General features: G+C 40.4%; 1 protein-coding gene across 1 annotated transcript; it reads left to right on the top strand.

The window, feature by feature from the left end:
* The first annotated feature begins 234 nt into the window (after window positions 1-234).
* LOC120743867 (NF-X1-type zinc finger protein NFXL1-like) lies at window positions 235-22,159 on the top strand. Its single transcript, XM_040047826.1, has 19 exons — window positions 235-385; window positions 751-897; window positions 1,576-1,707; window positions 1,864-2,001; window positions 2,692-2,823; window positions 2,988-3,125; window positions 3,324-3,461; window positions 15,029-15,166; window positions 15,384-15,497; window positions 16,225-16,338; window positions 16,516-16,653; window positions 17,784-17,897; window positions 18,075-18,212; window positions 18,430-18,543; window positions 19,283-19,396; window positions 19,573-19,710; window positions 20,286-20,399; window positions 21,508-21,645; window positions 21,748-22,159. The coding sequence occupies exons 1-19, from the start codon at window positions 277-279 to the stop codon at window positions 21,768-21,770; spliced, it is 2,331 nt and encodes a 776-aa protein (XP_039903760.1). The 5' UTR covers window positions 235-276; the 3' UTR covers window positions 21,771-22,159.
* Window positions 22,160-22,828: the final 669 nt, after the last annotated feature.

Genomic DNA, 22,828 nt, shown 5'->3' with positions numbered 1-22,828 from the left:
TGGGATAAAGTGGTGTTAATTTCTCCATGACTATGTGGTTGTTGTCATGCTGGATAATAAAGATAATGAAAACTGCCTAGTGGTTTGACTAAGATGTAAACACAAAATTTGTATCATCATTTGAGCAACAAGGAACATAAAAAAACTAAATGTGTGTGTGATATGAAACCTTATCAGACAGAATATAAGACCACAAGCACAGTGATCCATCATCCTTTAACTGGCTGCTCAGTCAGTGGTTGCGGACTGTCTTTTTTTTTTAAAAAAGAGGTGAACATGGACAAAAGCTCGTCTACAGTTTGTATATTGATTGTAGCACTTTGTGCATTGGTGCACTTTGGCACGGCTTTTTCTAGGGTGGAACCTGAACCTGACGTTTTAATAAGTGAGTTTCTTTTGAGTATTGTTTCTTTCTGAAATGTGCATGTTTGTCACCTCAGCTGTCACCTGATTTACCACAGCTGATCCATATCCTTTTTTGCTGGACGACTGTGGCTCAAGAGTTGGCAGTTTGTCCTGTGATCTGATGGTTGCCGGTTCAAGCCCCAGCTCGGACAGTCTTGGTCGTTGTGTACTTGGGCAAGACACTTCACCTGTTGCCTACTGGTGGTGGTCGTGGTGCCAGTGTCCGGCGGCCTCAAGACATTTTGATTCATTTGCTGCAGGGTTCAATAAGATTTTTCAGAGGGACAACCTAACGCACACTCTGGTTAGAGTTCTTGGTCACTTTTGATTTCTCATTTCTTTCAGCAAAGCCAGGAGTGTGTCCTCGCAAACGCTGGGACTTTGGACTTTGTGAAGAATCCATTGAATCTTGCTCTCATGACTATGACTGTCCCGATAACGAGAAGTGCTGCCCCAATGGATGTGGACGTGAGTGCATGGCTCCTGTCGGAGGTGAGAGATGAACAAAGTAGCAAAGATCACTCCAAAGTGAAAATTATCTGCAAGATATTTCGTTTATTATATCATCTACAATAGAAAGAAGAGAAAAAGAGTGATTGCAAAGGATGTCTCCACCTGACTTATTTAATTGAACTATAAAAAAAACATTTACTTGCAACTTCATGAAACTTGAGAGGTCAAGAGGTCAGTTTTAAATATGTACGTTGTATATACATACATATATGTGTGCGTGTGTGTGTGTGTGTGTGTGTGTGTGTGTGCGCGCGCACATAGGACAAAAAGTATGAGATGGAGGTCCAGCACTGTGACAATCAGAGCAAAACAGAAAGACACGAATTTGAAGTCAGATAGGGTGAAAAAGAAATTTAAATCTTGAGTCAATAGACAGAAATGTCATTGAGACGACAGGGAAAGAGGATGAGTGAAAAGACGGCTGGAGCTAATTAAGCCTTTAAAGACATATTTGCAATTAACTTGAAGATATTTTAACAAGCAAGTTTATTTTGCCTCAGACATGTTCAGTTTATAATCTGCTGCTTACTGTTTATTACTAAAATGTGCATGTTTGGTTTGTTTCATTAAACAGCCAAACTGGCAATCACACAGCATCAGAACTCTTATCTCATTTACCACTTTACCACAGCTGATCTATGTCCTTTTCTGCTTTAGTGCCTCCTCCCAAACCAGAATGTCCACCGCATCTTAATCTTGCTCTGTCACGTAAGGGGTGTAATGACTGTCCTAGAGACCACACATGCTGCGTCTATAATGGTTATGAAGTCTGCGTCCCTCCTGTTCTCAGTACGTCTCACAATGCTTGATTTCTTCTTAAGAGGCTGTTTATTTAATTAAATCTTTTTAAAATATAAGAAGTAGTTTAAAAATAACATTTAGGCTACATTTACTGCACTCTCTAGTTGGAGTTCTTTGTTTGTACTAATTTATTTTTCCTATCAGCAAAGCCAGGAGAATGTCCTCGCACGCACCTGACTGTTGGACTGTGTGGTAAACTTTGCTCCAATGACAGTGACTGTCCCGGTAAAGAGAAGTGCTGCCCCAATGGATGTGGAAATGAGTGCATGGCTCCTGTCGGAGGTGAGAGATGAACAAAGTAGCAAAGATCACTCCAAAGTGAAAATTATCTGCAAGATATTTCATTTATTATATCATCTGCAATAGAAAGAAGAGAAAAAGAGTGATTGCAAAGGATGTCTCTACCTGACTTATTTAATTGAACTATAAAAAAAACATTTACTTGCAACTTCATGAAACTTGAGAGGTCAAGAGGTCAGTTTTAAATATGTACGTTGTATATACATACATATATGTGTGTGTGTGTGTGTGTGTGTGTGTGTGTGTGTGTGTGTGTGTGTGCGCGCGCGCACATAGGACAAAAAGTATGAGATGGAGGTCCAGCACTGTGACAATCAGAGCAAAACAAAAAGACACGATTTTGAAGTCAGATAGGGTGAAAAAGAAAATAAAATCTTGAGTCTATAGACAGAAATGTCATTGAGAAGACAGGGAAAGAGGATGAGTGAAAAGACGGCTGGAGCTAATTAAGCCTTTAAAGACATATTTGCAATTAACTTGAAGATATTTTAACAAGCAAGTTTATTTTGCCTCAGACATGTTCAGTTTATAATCTGCTGCTTACTGTTTATTACTAAAATGTGCATGTTTGGTTTGTTTCATTAAACAGCCAAACTGGCAATCACACAGCATCAGAACTCTTATCTCATTTACCACTTTGCCACAGCTGATCTATGTCCTTTTCTGCTTTAGTGCCTCCTCCCAAACCAGAATGTCCACCGCATCTTAATCTTGCTCTGTCACGTAAGGGGTGTAATGACTGTCCTAGAGACCACACATGCTGCGTCTATAATGGTGATGAAGTCTGCGTCCCTCCTGTTCTCAGTACGTCTCACAATGCTTGATTTCTTCTTAAGAGGCTGTTTATTTAATTAAATCTTTTAAAAATTTTAAAATATAATAAGTAGTTTAAAAATAACATTTAGGCTACATTTACTGCACTCTCTAGTTGGAGTTCTTTGTTTGTACTAATTTATTTTTCCTATCAGCAAAGCCAGGAGAATGTCCTCGCACGCACCTGACTGTTGGACTGTGTGGTGAACTTTGCTCCAATGACAGTGACTGTCCCGGTAATGAGAAGTGCTGCTCTACCAGATGTGGACATGAATGCATGGCACCATACATAGGTGAGAGATGAGCAAAGTATTTTTGCACACTTAACCCATGTGTGACCCTCGTGAAAAAAGGGACCCATGCATTTCACGAAATTTCACGAATGCATGGCACCTATGTATGGTGCCATGCATTCATGTCACACATGGGTTATCTAATGAGATCATATCTAGAGGGAGAGTTTTTCTTTAATGTTTTCTTATTCTTTTCAGTGAAACCAGGAGTGTGTCCTCACAGACGCTTCGATAACATAATATGTGGCGAATTTTGCTCTAGTGATAGTGACTGCCCCAATGATGAGAAGTGCTGCTTCAGTGGATGTGGTCATCAGTGCATGGCGCCTTACACGGGTGAGATATGAACAAAGTACCAAACACTCCCTAAACACTTTTCAAGTGGTTTAAGGAATTTTGTAACTAAGCCTATTCTTGACTTTGGTGTGTCTGTAAAGACTGGGATCTGTACCTTGTCTGAGGCCTCCACGTGTGTGCCGAGTACTACTATCGTGATGGTCAGGGTCCAGGACATCAGACGTGCTGCAGGACAACCTGTGATTACACCTGCAGTGAGCTCTGCTGCCAATCTATAAAAAAACATCATTAAACTTACTGTGACCATCTCTGCAAATGAATCCAAATCACTTTTTTCTTCTTTAGTGCGATAAGCACTTCCTGTTTCTGATGATAATCATGTCTCTCTGATTTTTTTCAAACTGACATATTTGTCTTACAAATAAAAAACGGTGTGTTGGCATTTTATTCTTGTTCTCTTATTTACAACATGCGAGCTTACTTCAGTGTGAAAATATTGAAGAAACAGTGTTTCACTATGAATAGTATATCTGTTCCATTTCTAATTACATAGTTATAGCATGATGCCTCGTGTGTTTCTTCTTTATATATACCAATAAAAATTGCCCCTCACCTGTTGAACTGTAGCAAGAATGGAAAGTGCTTATTGTCAGAACACAAAATTATCCAGATGGATTATCAAAACATTCTGTTTCTCACTTGTGTCTCAAACTGGATTTTAAAAGCATTCATTCTTTCACAAATCTTTGTAAAAGCAGACTGCATGACTAGGTGCTTAATTTTATGCACCTGCGATAACTGGACTGAAAACCCCTGAATTCAGAAAGAAAGTGTGGCCCCATACTTTCATCAACATAGTGTACCTGCTTGAAAGTGCTTAAAATTGACACGTCACTAATGTAATGAGTCAACAAATCAAATGCAACACTTTATGACACTCAAGTAATTGTATTTACCTTAAAAAATGTAACTAAAATTAGTGCAAAAAAAATGGTAAAGGGCTTCCCCTTTTATCTACAATCACTAGAATCACTTGGAAAACAAGTGATTTCCTGCTTTGAAATGTAAGAAAAAGTTCCCTCTAAGCCTGAAGGGAAAAAGAAGGAATACACACATGTAAAGGAAGCTCTTAAAACATGTGGTTATCCTAATTGGGCTTTCATCAAGTAAGCAAAGATGCACAGAAACGAAGATCAGAGACCAACTAGGGATGATAAGAAAGACAAACGCAACAACATTGTCATCCCCTATGTAACCGTTTTATCAGAAAAACTCAGGAGAGTCTTCTCCAAGCACGACATCCCAGTTTACTTCAGACCCAGCAACACACTCAGACAAAAACTGGTTCATCCCAAGCACAAAACTCCTAAACACAATCTTAACAATGTAGTATATGCTGTACAGTGTAGTGAGAAATGCCCAGACCTCTACATTGGAGGGACCAAACAGCCACTTCATAAACGCATGTCACAACATAGAAGAGCCACCTCAAGACTCACCTGTCCATCTGCATCTAAAGGACAAAGGCCACTCCTTCGAGGCCACCAGTGTTCACATTTGGGACAGAGAAGAAAGATGGTTTGAAAGAGGAGTGAAAGAAGCCATTTATGTCCACTGTGAGCGACCATCTTTGAACAGAGGCGGTGGTTTACGACACCAACTGTCTGCCATCTACAATACAGTTTTAAGATCACCTCCCAGACGCCTTAACACCCACTCACCTGATGAGAGGTGTAACGTCTTCAAGCAACTTAAAGAAGTCCAGACGCTTTTCTTTCCAAGCTCCTTAGCCATATTGTGAAAAATGCAAAACAAATTGAGGTAGACTAAGTATATTAGTTAAAGACTGATATTCCGCTATTTAGCGCAAGATAAACAAGTTAGTTTGCTGTAATGTCACAGGTTTAAAGCCATAGTTCGGTTATATCAACTAGATATAGTTGATATGTGTGACCCCCCTTTTGTGAGTGTGGACGTTTCCTCTCGTTGCTCTTTAAATGCTTTGCTTCTTTTATTGTTTTTTATCGATTTTTATGCTTATTTTTTCCCTTTTTTCCGTATGAGCTTACCTGCAATAGCTTCTGGACACTTACAGATCATTAGGACTAAAGCGTTCTTAACAGAAACAGCAACATTTTTATAGTTACCGTATCTTCAGCGCTCCGTGTGTCTGTGGCCTACACACAGCTGAAGCCTGATTACAGCGTCTGGGCACCGAACAGCCTCAATAGCCTGGAAAGGTACTAACCGCTAGGCTAACTAGCAACAAGATGCCTTCCCTCTACACAGATGACTACCACAGCCTCCTGCAGAAGATTGCAGTACTGGAGACAAAAATTCATCGCTTAGAAGTAAACGTGGAGGTAAATGGACTGTGTGGAGATGAAACAACCTTGCTTTTGATTCAAAACAATGGCAATGAGCAAGCTAGTACACAGCTAAGGAGCACAGATAACATGACCAAGAAAGTAGACTCTGTGCATTATAATAAATCCTCAAGCAATAATCCCCCCTTGGACTGTCTTGGTGCAAAACCAAGACATAAATCATGTCTCCTGGAAGGGGGAGGACGTATCACAGGCAGGGCACAGCAAGCTGAAATCTCTGAAACCGACTGGCCTTCACTTCCTACGAGACAGAAGCTCTTCTACCCCTGTATACGGGAGGAAACAGGACTGGACAACCATGAATAGGAAGGTTAACAACAAACCTTCAAAACAACTGAATGTGAAACTGCAGAACAGATTTGCTCCACTATCAAAGGACCCTGGATCTATATCGGACAACCATCCATCTAAAAGTAGTGAAGTAAGGTCTGAAAATCTGTTGAAAAGTAAAAGGCCACAGGGAAAGCTAAAGGCTAGGCCTGAAACTCTGATTGTGGTTGACTCTGCCGTAAAGGATGTACAAAGGATGTGCGGTAAGAACACTAAAGTCCTCTCCTTTCCTAAGGATATGGTCAACAACCTGAAGGAGAGAATTCTTCAAATTGCAGATGAATATCCAACTGTGACAAACATTGTTCTGCATACAGGGTCAAACGATGTGTCCAAACAACAGACGGAGGTTCTGAAACTGGACTTTACTGGATTATTAAATACAGTAAACTCTCTGAATGCAGCTGTATTCATCAGTGGACCTTGTCAGGTTTATATTGTTGATTGTCATTTATGCTTAGAGTTTTATAATCAATGTCATGTTGGTAGAGGTTTGATCCTTAGTAGTCTGTGGAGACTCTGTGTGCCTCCCAGATCACTCTGGCATGCAAACACAACTTAAGGTCAGGAGAGAGGTTATATCTGCTTTGTTACGTCCCCACAGGAAACCCAGGCGAAGAGGGTGGGGGACAGTAAGCAGTTGGATCCGGGTTCAAATGAAAAGAACGCCAGGCAGAGGTAGTTACCACAAAATATATCTTTATCATAATCAATTAATTCAAAAGAACTTTGCCTACTCGTGTCTTGCTTTTGCTGTGTAGTAAATTGTCTTGAACATTCCAGCGAATAGGTTTAAGCTACAAACCTATCAGACCTGTACCGCTCGTCAGAGGAGGAGACGAGAGATTCAGCAGGTTGTTTGCACTGAATAAATGGCTTATATCAGCATGTACTGACCACTCAGTGCATTTTATCAACAATTTTAATATTTTTTGGGAATGCAGGCATCTGTTTAAAGCAAATGGATTTAATTTTAACAAGTCAGGGGTGAAACTGTTCACCTCCAACTTGTTTTATTCCATACGTCATCCATCTGTGCTTGGTGCCAAGGCTGAGATAAACGAGGAGTTATCTCATAAAGAGGAACAAACAGTACTCCAAGAACAGACAAAGCCCAGCAGAAACCTCGAGGAGGAGCCTCATCTGCCCCCACCTGGGATGAGCTTCAGAAAGGAGAGACATCAGAGGGGTCCCTATTTGCCTCCAACTCTCTCAACAACACCAACGACCAGGACCAGGGACCATGACCTTCCCTAGTCCCCCAAACCCCTGACAGGCCATCAGCCTCCTCCCGCTCCCTTTCGACCTCCTCGCCACACCTGAAATTCACTGAGGAGATGATGGAGCGGGTCAATGCTGGGCTCAGATCTACCCCCCGGCCCAATCCCTTTTTGTCCCCCATGAACCCCCCACCAGAGCAACCAAAGGTTCGCCATCGAGCCCCGCCTTCAACAGAGCAATCGAAGTTACATTGCCCAGCCTCGACCCCCCTTAGTTCCTCCTTACCACCTTCATGCTCTGTTTCCACAGTCTGATGTGTGGAGGGTCCAGGGCTGTGAGGATTATGGCAGTGGTGACTTTTCCCAGGAGAAGCTGGGACCCCGTCTACTAGAAGGTTTTAAAATTTCTGTACTTTTAGGTGACAGGAGACATGTGGCCTGGTCAAAACACAGAGAGCGGCACTCTAAAAGATCTTTAAATATAGTAAACATACCTTGTGTGCCACAGACTGCTCCCAAACATGAGGGGGCAAATAATACCTCTAAAACACTTAAGTTGGCTTTATTAAACGTTAGATCTTTAGCTGGGAAAACATTTTTAATTAATGATTTAATCACTGAGCACAGCCTTGATTTTATGTTTTTAACTGAAACTTGGTTGGACCAAAGTAACAGTGGAGCTGTTCTTATTGAGACGACCCCCCCTAACTACAGTTTTATCAGTGAGGCCAGGGTGAGCAGGAGAGGAGGAGGGGTTGCTGTCTTATTTAATGAATCATTTCAATGTAAGCAGCTATCTCCTGGAAGTTTTCAGTCTTTTGAATATGTGGCTTTGCAGCTGAAGGCCCCATCCAAAGTTGTGTTTCTTAATGTTTACAGGCTTCCCAAATACGGCACAGCCTTTTTTTAATGATCTCAGTGAACTGCTGTCTGTGATCTGTGTTGATTTCGACTGTGTAATTATTGTTGGGGATTTTAACATCCATGTGGACAACCCTCAGGACAAAGGGACTAAAGACCTGAGTAACATTCTGGGCAACTTTGGGCTGACTCAGCATGTAACAGAGGCCACACATAATAGAGGACACACTCTTGACCTACTGATCTCCAAGGGCCTGAGCATTTCGAAGGTTACTGTGTCTGATGTGGGCCTGTCTGATCATTACTGTGTTTTCTTTGAAAGTAAAATCTCAGCCCACACAAATATATCAACAACAGTGATCACAAAACGGTGTATAACTGAATACAGTAGTGAGATATTTAACCAAGTCTTCCCCTTAACACCTGGCCTGTCCAGAGGTTCAGTCAATGAGCTCGTCAATAGCTTCAATGCTAAAATGTTAAATGTAATGGATACTATTGCTCCCATTAAGGTGAAGGTTATCTCTGGAAGGAAAAAGTCTCCCTGGAGAAACTCCACACTGGTGAAAAATGAAAAAAGAGAGTGTAGGAAAGCTGAGCGCAGATGGAGAAAAACAAACCTCCAGGTTCATCCATCCATCCATTCGCTTCCGCTTATCCTCCTCCAGGTTCATTCCAGTTATAATTGTGAAGTTTCTCTTTATAGATGTCAATCTATAAAGAGAAACTTCACAATTATAATTTACAACTGAGGAGTGCAAGGAGGCCCTACTTCTCTGACATCATCACCAAAAACAGTCATAATGCTCGGGTCTTATTTTCTACAGTTGACAGGCTAACAAACCCTCCTGTGTCAGTGACAGCTGAACTTCATTTGACCATGGCCTGCAATGACTTCGCCAAATTCTTCACAGACAAAATCCAAAAGATTAGACAAGCAATTGGTACATCAACAGCATATTCAGGATATGTACCGTGTCCACCGAAAAACTGTTTAAACACCATCAAACAGTTTCACCCTATTAACAGCAAAGACCTGGAGGACATCTTAGGTCAACTGAACTCCTCCTCTTGCTGTTTAGATGTCCTGCCAACAAGTTTTTTCAAAAAGGTCTCAAAGACTTTGGAGTCAGACCTGTTACAGATCCTCAACTTTTCTTTAATGTCAGGTGTGTTTCCAGAACCACTAAAAACTGCTGTAATTAAACCTATACTGAAAAAGGACAATCTTGACAAGACACAAATGAACAACTACAGGCCGATCTCAAATCTCCCATTTTTAAGTAAGATCATTGAAAAAGCAGTTTCTCAACAGCTCAATTACTTCTTAAAACAGAATAACTGCTATGATGCCTTCGAGTCAGGTTTTAGACAGAACCACAGCACTGAAACTGCTCTGACCAAAGTGTTTAATGACATATGTCTGAATACAGACAGTGGAAAAATGTCAGTCTTAGTTTTACTGGATCTCAGTGCAGCATTTGATACAGTTGACCACAACATATTACTCAAACGACTGGAGAACTGGGCAGGTCTTTCAGGAACTGTACTAAACTGGTTCAAAACATACTTAGAAAACAGGAAATACTTTGTATCAATAGGTAACTTCACATCTGAGCAGACAAGTATCACATGTGGAGTTCCCCAAGGTTCCATCTTGGGACCCCTTCTGTTTAACATTTACATGCTCCCACTGGCACAGATTATAAAAAACAACAAAATAAACTATCATAGCTATGTAGGTGACACACAAATATATATCACAATGTCACCAGGAGACCGAGGCCCTGTACAGGCTCTTGGTAAATGCATTGAGGAAAATAATGACTGGTTGTGCCACAATTTTCTCCAGCTAAACAAAAACAGAACTGAAGTAATAGTCTTTGGTGCCAAAGAAAAACGATTACAGGTCACCAGAGAACTTCAATCTATACATCTAAAAAACACAAACCAGGCGAGAAATTTGGGTGTAGTGATGGATGCAAACCTAAACTTAGAAAAACACATTAAGACAATAACAAAATCAGCTTACTATCCCCTCAAGAATATTTCAAGGATAAAAGATCCGATGTCTCAACAGGACCTACCTGTCCGTCAGAGGATAGACTTTAAAGTTCTGATGCTGGTCTATAAAGCTCTGAATGGTTTAGGACCAAAATACATCAGTGACCTCCTGACCCAGTATGAACCTTCCAGATCCCTCAGGTCATCTGGATCCGTTTTTTTTATCAGTTCCCAGAGTCAGAACCAGACACGGAGAGGCTGCATTCAGCTTTTATGCTCCATATATCTGGAACAAACTCCCAGAAAGCCTCAGATCAGCTGAAACACTCATTTTATTTAAATCCAGGTTGAAGACTCACCTATTCTCAGATGCATTTGAATAAAGCACCAAATCCACACTTTTAAGCTTAAATTTCAAAACTTATATTTTAACTACTGATTTTATCTACTGTTCTGATTTTATCTACTGTTTTTTTTAATCAATTTTTAAATCATGCTTTTATTGTTTTTGTTTTTTAATGTCTCTATAAAGCACTTTGAATTACCTTGTTGTTGAATTGTGCTATATAAATAAACTTGCCTTGCCTTGCCTTGCCTAGAAGTGAATCTGAAGTTAAGTTGATGATGCTGAGATTTATTCACCAAATTGCACCTTCATACCAACTTTATAGTGTCTAATATAAAGACAGCAGTGTAGTGCCAGTGTAGAGGATGGAAATCAGCCAGGACAACTCATGAAACATCTGTTAAATTAAGGTGTGTAAATCCACAAAGAGGAGTGAACCTCAGTAGGCCAGCTGATTACAGCCCGTACACTAAGAAAATTAACTGGAGCTCTCAATAGAAGTTATTGTGAACTGAGCCACTACAACTGATTCCTCCACCTACTGAATCCCAGTTTAACCTCTTCCCTACTCATTTTCCTGTTTACAGGTAAAGGCACCCTCTACGTGGTAGCCAAAAGAAAATAGAGCTATTTTTTTCTTCTTTTTCTCTGCTAATGTCTTACTTTACTGATTCAAGCTGAGTGCATTATTTAGAATTAAAATACAGACTAACATAAAGTTTGTATTCCCATAAGATAATATTGTTTTATCATTACATTAATGTAGAGCAAGGTTCTGTTGGCATGCCATAAAAATGGGTGGTAGAAAGGTTCTTCAAAGAGCTACTTTTACTTTCTTGTTTTGAGTGCATTTCACAGCTGGTACTTTTTCACTTTTACTTGAGTGAAGAAGCTGAATCAGTACTTCAACTTTTACTGGAGTATTTTTAAAAATAGTATCTGTAATTCTACTTCAGTACAGGATGTCTGTACTTTTGCCAACTCTCGTCATGAGACGGTAAGGAATACAGATTAATTTTGTTAAAAAAAGAAAGAAAGAAGGAGCACAGGAAAATAGTGAAGAGCCAAGGGGCTGAAGGAACAACTGAGCAGATGTGGAAAGAATAAAGAAAGAGCAGGACACAGCACAGCAAGCAAAGCCACATGAATGGTCCTGTCCACTGTAAATGAGACAAACTGATCCCTGATCTGAATGCACTCTAGATCATTTTTATCTTTCTTGTGCCATGACTGAAAATTATGTATTTTTTTTCCTGTCAAATATCTGGATTGTTTCAAACAGGGTGTTAGTTCACATGGGATAAGTGAAGACTTTTTTAAAAAAATTCCCATATGGCTGTCAGAAAGGTGTTTATGGCTTTTAAGCAGCTTTGATGCTTTGAGCTGGTTCTAGGCCCAGCCATGAGTTGCCCATACCACTTGGTCTGATCCATTTTGAAACACGTAGCAACCTATAATAACGGATTGCATTTATATAGCGCTTTTCAAGGCACCCAAAGCGCTTTACAATTCCACTATTCATTCACTCTCACATTCACACACTGGTGAAGGCAAGCTACAGTTGTAGCCACAGCTGCCCTGGGGCAGGCTGACAGAAGCGAGGCTGCCATATCGCACCATCGGCCCCTCTGGCCATCACCAGTAGGCGCCAGGTGAAGTGTCTTGCCCAAGGACACAACGACCGAGACTGTCCGAGCCGGGGCTCGAACCAGCAACCTTCCGGTTACAAGACGAACTGCCAACTCTTTGAGCCACGACCGCCAATTATGTGAATATTTTGTTATTCACATAATTATCATATGGAGCAGTTGGAGAAATGCTGGGTTTCCCAGCAAAGGGAATAAGGAGGCCCTGGACGGAACGCCCACAGCCAACTGAGGCAGAGGCCGGCTGCCTCAGTTGGGCCTGCTGATGCCACAGCATACAAGGCCAAAAATTTAAAGAGACTACTTTTTGTTTTTATGTTTTCGAAATTTTTTCTGAATCATTTGTGATATTTATCTTGAAAGGTGCTATATAAATACAATTTTACTGACTTACTTAATGTATTCATTTTGTCTCATGATGGGTTTTCATTAGAGCTATTTCCTTACTTCTAATTAGTTTGGAATACTTTTTACAATCGATCTACAAATGCAAAAAAAACATGTTGGGTGTTACATCACGAGACAGCAGTAAATTTTGTGTGCTGGCACCATTTTATCAGAGTCAGGGGACCCAATCACATACTCAGGCAGAAGGAGCTCAGTGAGACTTATCTGAAGATCTGAAATCTAACACACACTAAGCTGTGTGTCAGCTCATGCAGAAACAAATTGTAATTGTGCAGACAATCTCACGAATTTCTCCCTGTTCCTACTATCACAGATATGACGTGATGTTTCGTTGGTATCATCTACAACAGATAAAAGAAGAAAAAAGTGACAAATTTGCAAAAAGCCTGTCTGGAACTTGGTAGAAAGGCTAAACAGACAAGAAAGGAAAAAAAAAACATTCAAATGCAGGTATATGGATTTGTTTAGAGTCAAAATATTAATTTGTTATCCTACAAAACAATAATGTCGTATACATTAGGTGAGACTGAACAAAATTCTGGTATCAGAAATAATGGATATGCGTACAATAAATCCTCGTTGTTAAATGTGATTTAGATAACTTCATAGCTTCATCTGAAGAACAGGAACAATCAAAAAATAAACAAGGACACAGTGTACACAAGGAAGCAGGGGACTGAACAAGATAGTAACAATTATATATGAGAGAACAAGGAGAAATATGTGATTCATTTGATACTTTTATAAATCGTAGGTACCAACAAGGTATAGCAATATAAGAAAGTCAATTGTGGGAAAAATCTTCTTAATGTTCTTCATGAGCATGTCGTTGTTGTCTTGCTATATGAAGAAGATATTAAATACTGTGTAGATGTTTTACTAAGATGCAAACACAAGATTCATATTATCATTTCAGCAACAAGGAACGTAAAAAACTAAATGTTTCTGATATGACACCTTATCAGAGAGAATATAAGACTACAAGCACAACGATCCAGCATCATTCAACTGGCCACTCAGTCAGTGGTTGTGCACATTCTTTTGAGCAAGAGGTGAACATGGACAAAGGCTCGTCTACAGTTTGTGTATTGATTGTAGCACTTTGTGCATTGGTGCACTTTGGCACTGTTTTTTCCACAGTGAAAACTGGTGGCATTTTCACAGGTGAGTTTGGGTTTGGGCTCATAACGTGTCGTCTTAACAATTCCTTCTGAAATGTGCATGTTTGTTAGTTACTTATACGGTCTGTTTGGGGACCACACAGCATCCTAACTTTTGGCTCAATTAACACACCTCATTCATGTCCTTTTCTGCTTCACTGCTTCTTCTAAAACCAGAATGCCCATGCCATCTTACGCTTGACGCTTGATCAGTCATGTAAGGGGTGTGAGCACTGTCCTAGAGACAGACTTCTTGAGAGAGGGTGCGGAGTAAATTTTTGGTCAAACATTCTCAGTTTATAAAATGAGAGAAATAAAGGTTTCTTCAAGTTAAATCCACATTTACCACCCTCTCTGGTTAGAGTTCTTTGTCTGCACTAATTTCTGTTTCCTTCCAGCAAAGCCAGGAGTGTGTCCTCGCCGGCGCTTAGACTTTGGACATGGACTGCTCATTATAACATTTTTCTGTTGTCTGGTTTCATTACTAATATCAAACACAAGCTATGTACCATACACGCCACTATTGGAGCATGGTTGAAAATGAAAGTGTGTCTTAAATGACATGTTATCAGAGAGACTGCAAATCTGTGAGCACAAAGACCCGGCATCCACTAACTGGCCTTCTCAGCCTGTGGTTGTGCACTAGTACACAGACAGTATTTTTGCACACAGGAGCACATTCCTTTGAGCAAAAGATGAACGTGGACAAACACTGATCGACTTTGTCAGTTTTTTGTTTGTTTTGCTAGAACTTACTGCAAATTAACAGGCAGGGTTTTTTGGGGGGGGGCTCAGATGTGCTCAATTTATAATCTGCCTGCTTACGGATCCTTTCTGAAATGTGCATCTTTGATTTTGTCAAACAGCCAATTTGGCGACTGCAAAGCATCACAACTCTTATTCCTCACAGCTCATCCATGTCCTTTTTTGCTTTTCTGCTTCTTTCAACCCCAGAATGTCCACGCCATCTTAATCTTGCTCTGTCACGTAAGGGGTATGAGGACTGTCCTAGAGACCACATATGCTGTGTCTACGATGGTGAAGAAGTCTGCGTCCCTCCTGTTTCCAGTATGTGTCACAATGTTTAATTTCTTCTTAAGAGGGTGTGGTAAATTTTTCATTGAGTCTTCTCAGTTAATAGAATGAGAGAGAGTCTAAAAATCAAATAAATTCCAGTAAAATCCACATTTACTGCACTTTCTGATTAGAGTTCTTTGTCTGCACTAATTTCTCTTTCCTTCCAGCAAAGCCAGGAGTGTGTCCTCGCCGGCGCTTGCACAACAGGCGTTGTATTGAATCTTGCTCTAAAGACAGAGACTGCCCCAATAATGAGAAGTGCTGCTCCAACGGATGTGGACATGAGTGCATGGCTCCATTGTCAGGTGAGATTGAACAAAGTGACATTTTAACAACCAAGTTTCTTTTGACTCAGATTTGTTCAGCTTATAATCTACTGCTCACGGTTTCTTTCTAAAATGTGCATGTTTGGTTTGTTTTGTTAAACAGCCAAACTGGCAATCAGACAGCTTTATAAGACTGACTTCATTTACCACAGCTCATCCATGTCCTTTTCTACTTTACTGCTTCCTCCAAATCCAGAATGCCCAAGCCATCTTAATCTTGCTCTGTCACGTAAGGGGTGTAATGGCTGTCCTAGAGGCCACATATGCTGTATCTGTGATGGTGAAGAAGTCTGCGTCCCTCCAGCTCCCAGTACGTGTCACAATGTTTAATTTCTTCTTGGTGTGTGTGGCAAATCTTTGGTTAAACCTTCTCAGTTAATAAAATGACAGATAATAAAATTTCTTCAAGTTAAATCCACATTTACCACCCTCTCTGGTTAGAGTTCTTTGTCTGCACTAATTTCTCTTTCCTTCCAGCAAAGCCAGGAGTGTGTCCTCGCTGGCACTTAAACTTTGGACATGGACTGCTCATTATAACATTTTTCAGTTGTCTGGTTTCATTACTAATATTAAACACAAGCTATGTACCATACACGCCACTATTGGAGCATGGTTGAAAATGAAAGTGTGTCTTAAATGACATGTTATCAGAGAGACTGCAAATCTGTGAGCACAAAGACCCGGCATCCACTAACTGGCCTTCTCAGCCTGTGGTTGTGCACTAGTACACAGACAGTATTTTTGCACACAGGAGCACATTCCTTTGAGCAAAAGATGAACGTGGACAAACACTGATCGACTTTGTCAGTTTTTTGTTTGTTTTGCTAGAACTTACTGCAAATTAACAGGCAAGTTTTTTTGGGGGGGGGGGTGCTCAGATGTGCTCAATTTATAATCTGCCTGCTTACGGATCCTTTCTGAAATGTGCATCTTTGATTTTGTCAAACAGCCAATTTGGCGACTGCAAAGCATCACAACTCTTATTCCTCACAGCTCATCCATGTCCTTTTTTGCTTTTCTGCTTCTTTCAACCCCAGAATGTCCACGCCATCTTAATCTTGCTCTGTCACGTAAGGGGTATGAGGACTGTCCTAGAGACCACATATGCTGTGTCTACGATGGTGAAGAAGTCTGTGTCCCTCCTGTTTCCAGTACGTGTCACAATGTTTAATTTCTTCCTAAGAGGGTGTGGTAAATTTTTCATTGAGTCTTCTCAGTTAAGTAGAATGAGAGAGAGTCTAAAAATCAAATAAATTCCAGTAAAATCCACATTTACTGCACTTTCTGATTAGAGTTCTTTGTCTGCACTAATTTCTCTTTCCTTCCAGCAAAGCCAGGAGTGTGTCCTCGCCGGCGCTTAGACTTTGGACATTGTGCTGAAATTTGCTCTAAAGACAGAGACTGTCCTAATAATGAGAAGTGCTGCTCCAACGGATGTGGACATGAGTGCATGGCTCCTGTCATAGGTGAGATATAAACAACGTGACAGTTATCCACAGGATGTCAACTGCTGCAACACATATCACGTCGCAAGTTGCAAAAAGGCTGTCACTGACCATTAATTTGTGCAGACATAATTAAATATAGGAAAATATATATATTAAGATTAATAATTTAATATATGTATACTTGGGACTGCACAAAATTTGAGAAGGTGAAAACTTGTGTTAATCTCCTTTTTTTTGATTGGGGGTAAGTTGGGTACTGAACAACAAAAACCATTAAGACTCTTGTAATGATGCAGTATCAGACTGCACAAGTCTTGTCTGATATATGGGAATTAGAGTGTAAATGTGGGGTGGTAATATGAATTTAAACTAGACTTCTCCAGGAAGCTCATTCCTTAGCAGGAAGAAAGAGGTCCAATAGCATCATTCCGTGAAACAGAATTCAAGAAAAACAGAAGAGGAAGAGGAGAGAGGAATTTGCTGGACTTCAGGAATAGCTGCTGCACAACAAAATACTGTGATAGTGACTGGCAGGGTCAATGCATGCAGACAATATAACAGCATGCAATCTTTGACCACAAAAATGAAACACAGCACTAAAGTAAAGTGAAAGGAAAGTGAGATCAAACACAAACACTGCTGCTCATTATAACATTTTTCAGTTGTCTGGTTTCATTACTAATATTAAACACAAGCTATGTACCATACACGCCACTATTGGAGCATGGTTGAAAATGAAAGTGTGTCTTAAATGACATGTTATCAGAGAGACTGCAAATCTGTGAGCACAAAGACCCGGCATCCACTAACTGGCCTTCTCAGCCTGTGGTTGTGCACTAGTACACAGACAGTATTTTTGCACACAGGAGCACATTCCTTTGAGCAAAAGATGAACGTGGACAAACACTGATCGACTTTGTCAGTTTTTTTGTTTGTTCTGCTAGAACTTACTGCAAATTAACAGGCAAGTTTTTTGGGGGGGGGCTCAGATGTGCTCAATTTATAATCTGCCTGCTTACGGATCCTTTCTGAAATGTGCATCTTTGATTTTGTCAAACAGCCAATTTGGCGACTGCAAAGCATCATAACTCTTATTCCTCACAGCTCATCCATGTCCTTTTTTGCTTTTCTGCTTCTTTCAACCCCAGAATGTCCACGCCATCTTAATCTTGCTCTGTCACGTAAGGGGTATGAGGACTGTCCTAGAGACCACATATGCTGTGTCTACGATGGTGAAGAAGTCTGTGTCCCTCCTGTTTCCAGTACGTGTCACAATGTTTAATTTCTTCTTAAGAAGGTGTGGTAAATTTTTCATTGAGTCTTCTCAGTTAAGTAGAATGAGAGAGAGTCTAAAAATCAAATAAATTCCAGTAAAATCCACATTTACTGCACTTTCTGATTAGAGTTCTTTGTCTGCACTAATTTCTCTTTCCTTCCAGCAAAGCCAGGAGTGTGTCCTCGCCGGCGCTTGCACAACAGGCGTTGTATTGAATCTTGCTCTGAAGACAGAGACTGCCCCAATAATGAGAAGTGCTGCTCCAACGGATGTGGACATGAGTGCATGGCTCCATTGTCAGGTGAGATTGAACAAAGTGACATTTTAGCAACCAAGTTTCTTTTGACTCAGATTTGTTCAGCTTATAATCTACTGCTCACGGTTTCTTTCTAAAATGTGCATGTTTGGTTTGTTTTGTTAAACACCCAAAATGGCAATCAGACAGCTTTATAAGACTGACTTCATTTACCACAGCTCATCCATGTCCTTTTCTACTTTACTGCTTCCTCCAAAACCAGAATGCCCAACCCATCTTAATCTTGCTCTGTCACGTAAGGGGTGTAATGGCTGTCCTAGAGGCCACATATGCTGTATCTGTGATGGTGAAGAAGTCTGCGTCCCTCCTGCTCCCAGTACGTGTCACAATGTTTAATTTCTTCTTGGTGTGTGTGGCAAATCTTTGGTTAAACCTTCTCAGTTAATAAAATGACAGATAATAAAATTTCTTCAAGTTAAATCCACATTTACCACCCTCTCTGGTTAGAGTTCTTTGTTTGCACTAATTTCTCTTTCCTTCCAGCAAAGCCAGGAGTGTGTCCTCGCTGGCGCTTAGACTTTGGACATGGACTGCTCATTATAACGTTTTTCAGTTGTCTAGTTTCATTACTAATGTTAAACACAAGCTATGTACCATACACGCCACTATTGGAGCATGGTTGAAAATGAAAGTGTGTCTTAAATGACATGTTATCAGAGAGACTGCAAATCCGTGAGCACAAAGACCCGGCATCCACTAACTGGCCTTCTCAGCCTGTGGTTGTGCACTAGTACACAGACAGTATTTTTGCACACAGGAGCACATTCCTTTGAGCAAAAGATGAACGTGGACAAACACTGATCGACATTGTCAGTTTTTTGTTTGTTCTGCTAGAACTTACTGCAAATTAACAGGCAAATTTTTTTTGGGGGGGGGGGGGGGGGGGGGGGCTCAGATGTGCTCAATTTATAATCTGCCTGCTTACGGATCCTTTCTGAAATGTGCATCTTTGATTTTGTCAAACAGCCAATTTGGCGACTGCAAAGCATCACAACTCTTATTCCTCACAGCTCATCCATGTCCTTTTTTTGCTTTTCTGCTTCTTTCAACCCCAGAATGTCCACGCCATCTTAATCTTGCTCTGTCACGTAAGGGGTATGAGGACTGTCCTAGAGACCACATATGCTGTGTCTACGATGGTGAAGAAGTCTGTGTCCCTCCTGTTTCCAGTACGTGTCACAATGTTTAATTTCTTCCTAAGAGGGTGTGGTAAATTTTTCATTGAGTCTTCTCAGTCAGTAGAATGAGAGAGAGTCTAAAAATCAAATAAATTCCAGTAAAATCCACATTTACTGCACTTTCTGATTAGAGTTCTTTGTCTGCACTAATTTCTCTTTCCTTCCAGCAAAGCCAGGAGTGTGTCCTCGCCGGCGCTTAGACTTTGGACATTGTGCTGAAATTTGCTCTGAAGACAGAGACTGTCCTAATAATGAGAAGTGCTGCTCCAACGGATGTGGACATGAGTGCATGGCTCCTGTCATAGGTGAGATATAAACAACGTGACAGTTATCCACAGGATATCAACTGCTGCAACACATATCACGTCGCAAGTTGCAAAAAGGCTGTCACTGACCATTAATTTGTGCAGACATAATTAAATATAGGAAAATATATATATTAAGATTAATAATTTAATATATGTATACTTGGGACTGCACAAAATTTGAGAAGGTGAAAACTTGTGTTAATCTCCTTTTTTTTGATTGGGGGTAAGTTGGGTACTGAACAACAAAAACCAACCACACAGGAGCACATTCCTTTGAGCAAAAGATGAACGTGGACAAACACTGATCGACTTTGTCAGTTTTTTGTTTGTTCTGCTAGAACTTACTGCAAATTAACAGGCAAGTTTTTTGTTTTGGTTTTTTTTTTGGGGGGGGGGGGGGGGGGGGGGCTCAGATGTGCTCAATTTACAATCTGCCTGCTTACGGATCCTTTCTGAAATGTGCATCTTTGATTTTGTCAAACAGCCAATTTGGCGACTGCAAAGCATCACAACTCTTATTCCTCACAGCTCATCCATGTCCTTTTTTGCTTTTCTGCTTCTTTCAACCCCAGAATGTCCACACCATCTTAATCTTGCTCTGTCACGTAAGGGGTATGAGGACTGTCCTAGAGACCACATATGCTGTGTCTACGATGGTGAAGAAGTCTGCGTCCCTCCTGCTCCCAGTACGTGTCACTATGTTTAATGTCTTCTGAAAAGGGTGTGGATTAAATATTTGGTTAAATCTTCTCAGTTAATAAAATGACAAGTAGTTTAAAAATAAAGTTTGCACATACAAATTGTGCTAGATCTTGCTTTGATGACAGAGACTGTCCCTTTATTCTGAAGTGTTGCTACAATGGATGCGGACATGAGTGCATGGTACCAGACATAGGTGAGATACGAACAAAGTGACAGTTATCTAAAGCAGCGGCCCCCAACCTTTTTTGCCCCACAGACCGGTTTATGTCTGACAGTATTTTCACGGACCAGCCTTTAAGGTGTCACGGATAAATACAACAAAATAAAACCAGTACCAGTACCCAAAAAAGAAAATTTATTCATAACACACGGGAAAAGAGCCAGGGAAACCGAGTTAATGATAAAAACGATAAAAAATAACGAAACCCTAAAAAAACTATAAATTTCACAACCGAGCTTCAACTCTCGCAGCCCGGAACCAAACGACTCACGGGCCTGTACCAGTCTGTGGCCCGGGGGTTGGGGACCGCTGATCTACAGGTTATCTGTTATCATGTCATCTACAATAGGTAGAAGTCAGAAAAGGCTGTCTCTAACAATTGTGCAAAAAAAAGAGAAAATGTTTAATTTCATACACATTTCCTTGAGATTGTATGAAACATGAAAGAGTGAGAACTTTAAAAAAAGCTTGTTAGTCTTCTTTATGACCATGTGTTTCTTTGTGTACTGCAGACCAGAGACTTACTGCTGTCATTTTGTATGAGACTGTATAAGTTTTGCCTGATATTTGGGAACTGGAGTGTACACGTTGGGTGGAATCTAACTTGAAACGAGAGATTAATCAACTGGATCTCCATGAGACTCATACCTTAGTCGAGAAGAAGGAAGTGCAGTAAGCATCCTTCAGAGAAACAGGGTGGCCACAGCCTAAAACACAATCAAATGTTTCACAATTTCCAGAAACTCTTAGAAGAGATTTTTATTAATTTACTGCAATTCAGGGTTCAATAAGGTCAAAGGATATCTTTCAGAGGGACAACCCACCACACTCTCTGGAGTTCTTGGTCTATACTCATTTCTCTTTCATTTCAGTAAAGCCAGGAGTGTGTCCTCACAGACACTTGGGCCACGGACGTTGCCTTGAATCTTGCTTTAATGACAGAGATTGTCCCTTTTTTGAGAAGTGTTGCTCCAATGGATGCGGACATGAGTGCATGGCTCCCTACAAAGGTAATAGATGCACAAAGCAGCCAAGACCCTTTAAATAATTCACCAAGTGGTTAACGATATTTTGTAACTAATCATATTTTTGGGTTTGGTGTATCTGTGAAGGCTGGCTGCTGCCCCCTGCCTGAAACCACCTCCATGTGTGCTGGTCAGTGTCCAGGAGAGCAGAAGTGCTGCAGGACATCCTGCGGTCATGCGTGCAATGAGCCCCGCTGATTAGAAAGTACCAAGTCAATCTACATTAAACATCTTTACACATTTACTATGGCCTTCTCTTTAATGCAATACTTTTTTTCTTTCTGTAATATTATTAAGACTTTCTTTTTCTGATAATGACAAATGTTTTTGTAAAGGCAGACTGCGTGGCTAGGCACTTGATTATATGCGTCTGTGACAACGGGACTGAAAAAAACACCTCCATTCAGAGAACAGGGAGTGTGGCTCCAGACCTGCTGCTTTTACTTAAATCTACTTCAAAACAAGTGATTTCCTGTCCCATTAAAGATAATATTCATTACTTTTAGGTGTCTTTCTTTGTATTTGTTTGTTTGTGAGAGTATTTGGATATCGTGTTTTGGACAAAGTTTGCATTTAAAAACAAAAAAGAAACCATGTTGAATTCACTCTGACATAATGTATCTCTGTATCTGATTGTTCCTAGTAGGGAGATTGAAAAGAAGCAATAATCTCTCCATGTGAGCTCAGAGGCTTCAGAGGGCAGTGAGATATCAAATCAGAATAACCTGATTTGTATTTTATTACAGTTTCCTCACAGTAACATCATGCACTATGATTTAATGGAGTTACAGTTTCAAACTTCCAGAAAACAAATCAATGTTCAAACTAGAGCTGCAAAAAATAAAAATAAAATAAAAACGCCGACACTGCTATCAACAAAAATGGTATTTTAAGCACAGCTATCGAGTTTTTATAGTCAGTGCATGCATGCCTGGTTTAGACACTGCCCATTGGTTTACATAAACAGATATAATATGATGATATTCCATTTATAGTTGCATATAACATTTGAGCATAAGCCAAGAAACAAGTCAAGATAGGAACACGAAAATATGTATCTGACAACCTCCTTTCTTACAGAAAACATGACTCATGTTCGTCACTTTGTGGTGAAAGGAAGCAGCGGCATCAACCCTTACTATACCGTTCTCGTGTGATTCCTCTGGGA

This window comes from Simochromis diagramma, unplaced genomic scaffold (genome assembly GCF_900408965.1).
Source record: "Simochromis diagramma unplaced genomic scaffold, fSimDia1.1 OVJJ01000387.1, whole genome shotgun sequence".
NCBI classification, from domain to species: Eukaryota; Metazoa; Chordata; class Actinopteri; order Cichliformes; family Cichlidae; genus Simochromis; species Simochromis diagramma.
Note: the sequence above shows the minus strand (reverse complement) of the source record. Positions and strands in the feature narration are given on the sequence as shown.